At 51.4% G+C, this 6,286-nt stretch overlaps 1 protein-coding gene across 1 annotated transcript; it reads right to left on the reverse strand.

The window, feature by feature from the left end:
- Positions 1 to 2,251: 2,251 nt before the first annotated feature.
- Positions 2,252 to 4,812, reverse strand: CCN1 (cellular communication network factor 1). The gene is made up of 5 exons (XM_058843216.1): positions 4,664 to 4,812; positions 4,338 to 4,554; positions 3,652 to 3,999; positions 3,312 to 3,514; positions 2,252 to 3,202 (listed from the first exon to the last, which is right to left on the reverse strand). Exons 1-5 carry the CDS (start codon positions 4,721 to 4,723, stop codon positions 2,903 to 2,905), a joined length of 1,128 nt encoding a protein of 375 aa, XP_058699199.1. The 5' UTR covers positions 4,724 to 4,812; the 3' UTR covers positions 2,252 to 2,902.
- Between the last annotated feature and the right edge of the window lie 1,474 nt (positions 4,813 to 6,286).

Below are 6,286 nucleotides of genomic sequence, written 5' to 3' on the forward strand. Positions count from 1 at the left end.
CTCCCCCGGCTCTGCCCAGCTCCGGGGAGCTCCACACGGTGCTGCTGGCCTCAGTTAGGGCTTGAATTTGCTCCAAATGCACAGTTTTTTGTCACATACATTATTTGTCACGTTCCTAACTCCTCATCTCCTAGTATCTCTCTGGAAGCAGGATATTCATATTTTAGTTTTTGACAAGAAATACAGTTATAGTTGTGCTTATTACTTTACCTGTAAGCCCTGCTGCTTCACTTCATGGAACATGAGTTTATAATCCTTTATATATCCGCACCTACTACTTAGAGGTATTTTTTATCCTGCTGGAATAACAGAGGATGTAAAGGTTTCAAAGCAAGTGCAAAGATGATGCACAAAAAATGACAGTGATTCCTTTTAGAGTGTTGTAAAAGTAGTTTTGCCATGTAATTGTAAAATGCAAAAGAGAAGAGAGGAGTATATGGATGATGACCAGTTGGTGTGACAGCCCCACTTTGGAAGACTTGCAGGTATTTTTAGTGAGATTTGTTCTACTCTTTTTCTATCAGGATAACTTCACTTAGTATATTTCACTCTTCTGTTTATCTGTCCTGCCTCCGCAGCCCTTATTCTCCCAGCAGTACATTTTCCAGTGAGCAGGATACAGAAGCAGCCCTTAACACAGAAAAACCAAAGCACAGGTTGCAAACCCCGGGGCCTGGCTCGAGCCACGCTTCAGGCAGAGTCGGCAGGGCCGTGGTTTGTCTTTGTCACGGCTGGGTCTCTGTGTACAGTATAGTCACACGTCCCTGTGATTTCTGGGGAGCTGTTACTTGCGTTGGAGTGAAGATGGATGTCATTCAAGTGTGGGTGACAGTGGCGATGGCGAGGAATGCGCCTGCAGCTGCTGGGTGTCTGGGAGCAGTGTATCCTCTTCCTCTCCCGACAGTAAGCCAATGTGTAAACCTGATGGTTTCTCAGTGAGCAGCTGATGTAGTAAAGTGTTCAGTGCTAGATCTACACAGGAGCCAAACAAAAGCGCTTCCTTGCATTTTACCCTTCTGCTGTCAACAAATACTGTGCAGACAAGTTTAGGTACAGCTGAGACTGGTGGCCAGGTGGTGAATTCCAAAACAGCTCAACTTTTGAATGCCTTCAGGGAGAAAACTTGACTGAGCAGAAAAGAAGGAAGGCTGTAATTTCTCAAAGCATTAGCTGCCAGAGATAAGCTTCTGAGATATTTGGCTGATTATTTTATTGAGATATTTATGTCTAATTAATAAAAAACTGACCCTTAACCAATTCTGCATGTAACTAATGACACTGGATGACACCGCTTCACAATTCTAAAACCTCAAAATCAGTCATTTTTTTTATTTTTTGATTTATGAGCAGTATCTTTCTTACTAAACATTGTAGGAGAATATTTTGACAGAGAAATACCACACAAGAAGAAAGTAATACCCTGTTGCAGGTTTCCTGTCACTCTTGTCTGTAGCACAGCTTTAGGCTAACCAGAACTGTAGTGTTGGATTCTTTCTCATATCCTGCTCTAGTTCATTTCTTTAAATGTCATCTTTTTACTGCATGCCACCAAGCTCCCTTCCTTAGCCAAATGTCATCTGTGTGCCACAACATAAAATGTAATTGCATTTTTAAGAAGTGGGAAAGGGAAGTGAGGAAAAGAGTAGCTCCCTTGCTTTCTACTCTATGGGACAAGTACTTGAAATTCCTCACATTCTTCTCTTGTTAACAGTATGTTTACTTTTCATCACTGTGTTATTAGGATTAACAAAAGTCATTGCTTCAAGCTCATTTAATTTGAATTTAGTGAAAGCAGACTACCTCCTGCAGCCTGTAGGAAGCATTCCTCTGCCATAGAAATGTATTAATTTGCAAAAAGCAGCCACCAAAAAACGTGAGACCTGATGACCGTTTTCACCCCAATGTTCAACATCACCGTGCATGCACTGCATTCTAATGAAGTACCTTATGTTGCAAATTCCAGGACAGTTTGAATAATCTGACAGCCTAATTAACATTTCAGTCTATCAAAGATTTGCATTCAGTGCCAAGAAGCTCTTTCTATGTATGCTTTCTAGAGCATGGGGTTGCAGACTGCAGACACCCCTTCAAAACATCATTTATCCAAAGAATCAGACTTGGCTACGTAGTCCATTTCCACATCTGCAGTAGAACTTGCTTTAACTTTCAGAGAATCCAAACTTCAGAATTCAGAGTTTTCACAGAAACCTCTCGCATGTGCTGTATTTAAGCCTGTAGCCTATCAGAATGCTCTACTAAGAGTAGTTAGGTAAATATTTCTTTATTAAATGATTAATTCCATAAATAAATTCTTTTAATTCATTGAATATAAAATTAAAATCATTTACAACTTATTCCAGTATTACAGGGGCTGGAAGGGGTAAAAAAAACTCAGAGGAAACAAACAAACAAAAAGCTACAGTTTGATAAATAAAATACTCAGCTTTAAAACAACTGATTTCTGTTTGCCATTAAACTACAGTTGGTACATAATAGCTGCCACTGTGAACACCCCACAAGTGCCCACCTCAGGAAGGAATGTAACTTCCAACTTAGTTGGGAGAGGGTGGGAGAAGATTGAAGGGAGGGGGAGAAGCATAGTGTTAAACTGAACAGGATAGAAAAGTTTTCGTAACCGGAACAAAACATTAATCTGATCACTTACAAACAGAAAACAGTATAATTAGATAAGGTGCTCCAAAAAGAAGCAGTAAAGTTGCTCCAGTATTATGAAGCTTTAAGTATGCTTAAATCTCTGTTGCATTAGTGTCCAGTTGCACAGTGCACTCCTGTAACATCTCAATGTTGCCCTCAAATGGGCAAGGCAACGCTTTCATCAAAGGTCCTTTCTCCATGGCTGGGTACTTCAAAATTCTGTTTTGCATCCCACCCCCAACACAACTTAGTCCCTAAATTTATGAATGTCGTTGACTAGTCTGTAGTAGGGATAAGCTTCATTTGCATGTGGACAGTTGTAGTTGCATCGGCAGGACTGGATCATCATGACGCTCTTGGTGAAGGTTTCCCCATCATCGCAGCGGAACCTGACCTTGACAGTCCTGGTCTGCTGGGGTGTGCAGCACCTGCCGTCCACGCAGGAGCCACAGTACTTGGGGCGGTACTTCTTCACACTGGAACATCCAGCATAAGTAAACTTCACCGGGGAGGGGGACTTCCTTGTCTTGGTACATTTCTTTCCCTTCTGCAAAGGAAAGGCAGTAACATTGTTAGCAGGAGATGCTTTTCCAGCCTTTACCCCCTACCTGAAGCAGCTTAGTGAGAAGAGAAACACCAGAAGAGTCTGTATTTACCTTTAGGGAGGCATAGCTGGGCTGGCCACATGGCCTCACTTCACATATCCTGGTCTCTTTGATGAGCTTGCAGTCAGGATTGTCGTTTGTCACCCTTGTGGAGATGCCAGTTCCACATGTCTTTGAGCACTGGGACCAAGAGGTTGTTTGCACAATGCATTTGGGATTCTCAAAAGTTCGGCTTTGTGGCTCGGACCCAAAAACTGGGGGAAAAAAAAGAGGGGTTAGTCTAAATATAGTGTCTCACTAGGTTTCTTTCTTTCCCTTGGGGTATAAGGAGTCATTTAGGCACCGTCTGGCCTCCTCCCCTTAACTGTCACCCAGATAAATCCACACTCACCAGGTAGCATTTTCAGGCCTCCCTTCACAATGGCAATTAGCTCATTGTTCCTGGTTAATTCGCCTTCGGAATCATCCGGACCAAACTCTTTGCTGAAAAAGCCTTCCAGCTCCTCCAGCGCATCCTTGCTTTCGTCACAGACCCACTCCTCGCAGCACTGCCCGGGCACTTTGACCAGCCTGGGGCTGGAGCAGCCCAGGTTGGGAAGAGAGAGTTCCTGCGGGCAGAGCGGGATGCAGCCCACAGCTCCATCTATGCACGTACACTGGTGTTTACAGTTCGGCTGGAAGCTCTCGCCGTTCTGGTAGATTTTGGAGTTATATTCACACGGTCTTCCCTCGGACTGTGCTGCAGAGACCAACAGGAAGGGAAAGAGGGGAGTGAGCGGCGGGGATCGCCGGTTTAAGCACAGGTATTTGCTGGTCTGTTAAACTCAATGTACGGCGGAGCTCCCTACAACCCCCCGGGGACGCGGGGCCAGAACAATAACTTAGTCAGGAATCACTTTTCCTTATGTGCGTTTAGCGGAGCCCAGACATACTGAATCGCATTCCAGACTGCTGAAGTCATGTGCCTTTCTGCCAAGCTACCGACAACAAAGCATAACCATACATGGGCTCGAAATTACCGAACCCCGGCACCGCGGGGCGCGGGGTCCGTCCCGGGGGAGCGGGGTCGCCGCTTACCTCTGCAGATGCCCTTCAGGGCGGCGGGGCTGGCCCCGAAATTGCACTCCAGCCCCTTGGTGTGGTCGCAGGGCTGCGATCGGCTGCAGTCCTCGTTCAGCTGCTTGGCGCAGACCTTGCAGCAGCCGCAGCCGTCCGGCACCAGCCCCACGCCCGGGGCGCACTGCGGCGCGGCCGCCGGGCACTGGCACACGGCGGGGCAGGGCGAGCCCAGAGCCTGCGGAGCGGAGCGGAGCGTCCGGTGAGCGCCGGGAGCCGAGCGGAGCCACCCGACCCGCCTCCTCTCCCTCCCTCTCCCGGACCGCGGCAGGACCCGCGGCACTTACCAGGCGGGCCAGGCAGAGAAGAGCGGCCGCCAGAGCGGGCCGGGTGCCCGCGGAGCCCATGTCCAGCGCCGGTGCAGCGGGAGCCCGTGGGAGCGCAAAGCGGGAGCGCGGCCGGCGCGGTCTGAGGCGGCGGCGGGCGCCACCGCCTTATATAGGGCGCGGGGCCGCCGCGGCGCTGACGTCGCGCGTTCCGGGCCGCGGCCGCGTCCAGCGCTCGCGGCATCCCAGGAATGCGGCTGGCGCGCGCCGCGGCCGCCCCGCCCCGCCCGGCTCCCGGCACCGCGGCCGCCGGCGCTGCGCGGGGGTCCCGCCCCGGCCGGGCCGCGCGGGGGGCGCCCAGGCCTCTCCCCGTGACGCGGGCTCTGCGCCCCGTGCCCCGCACAGACGAGCGCGAGGATGTCACCGGGAGGGGCCGTTCGCGCCCGGGGCCGTGCCGGTGGCGCCCCGCGACCGGCCACCTGCGCGGGCAGCGGCGGGGGTGCTCCCCGGGCCGCCGTGAGCGGCGTGACACCCGGCCGTGCGCGGGTTCGCTCCGTGCTGCTGCTGCTGCTGCTGCTGCTGCTGCCGTGCGAGCCGGCATCCGAGCGATCCCCGGCGCGGCAGAGCCCGGGAGCCGGGCGATGCCCGGCGGGACCGACGGACCCGGCTTCCAGGCCAGGAACGGGATGAGCGCACAGCGAGCAGCCCCCCTCAGCCTGTGTATCCCCGGGTTCAGTGTCCCTCACTCATGATGGGCGCCCTTGAATTGTATTGCCTCGTTGAAGTTTAATATTTGGGGATAGGGAGGAGAGTTTTAGCTTCTGTTGTGGCGTCTTTTCTTTTCCTGGCTGTAAGTACTTCCAGATGGGATTTAGACCCCAGACGTAACAATATTTCCATATTTGGTATAGCAGTAGCCCGCATTTTTCACATTTTTCTGCTCTGTTATCCAACCACAAAGCATTCTTGACAGCTTCAGATGTTGTTAAATATAGCCTTAACTTCTGTTCCCAGGGCAGGAAATTCTTTGGAATTCCTGTTTTTCACGCAATCTGTCTATCATGATTTAGGAGAACTGTGCTGGAGGAGCCAACTGGCGTTCTGCTGCAGTTCGCTCCTTTATTGAAATAGCCCTGCAGTTGGGTCTGCTGCCCAAAGGCTTTACAATGAGTCCCCATTCCAGGGATTTTTCTTTGTAAATGAGATTACTGTTCCCAACACAAGTTTGGGGTTTTTCCTGTCACCTTCAAGGCTGGAAGGTAGAGAAGCGGATTCAAAGGAGAGGCGAAAGCTTGCAAAAACCCCTCCGAAGGCCATGAAAAGTGGAGGGGGAGGGGGCGAGGGGGACAGCGGGGAGGGAGGGATGCGGAGAGGAGGGATGCGATTAACCTGGTTGCGGCATTCCCATACAGAGGGTGTCCCTGCCCGGGACGGGCGGCCGGGGAGGGGAGGCGGCCGCAGCCCCTCCGCTCGGAGGAGCCGAGCCCGGTCGTCTCGTCGCCTGCCCGGTGCCACGGCCGAAAGGGTGATAGCAAGGACGGTGCGCAGGGCTCCGGTAAGTGCCGCTCCCGGCGCCCGTGTGCTGTTCCCTGTGCATTCGCACACCAGCGGGAACGATGAGGCTCCTTGTGGGACCCTGCCGGG

Source organism: Poecile atricapillus, chromosome 7 (genome assembly GCF_030490865.1).
Source record: "Poecile atricapillus isolate bPoeAtr1 chromosome 7, bPoeAtr1.hap1, whole genome shotgun sequence".
NCBI lineage: Eukaryota > Metazoa > Chordata > Aves > Passeriformes > Paridae > Poecile > Poecile atricapillus.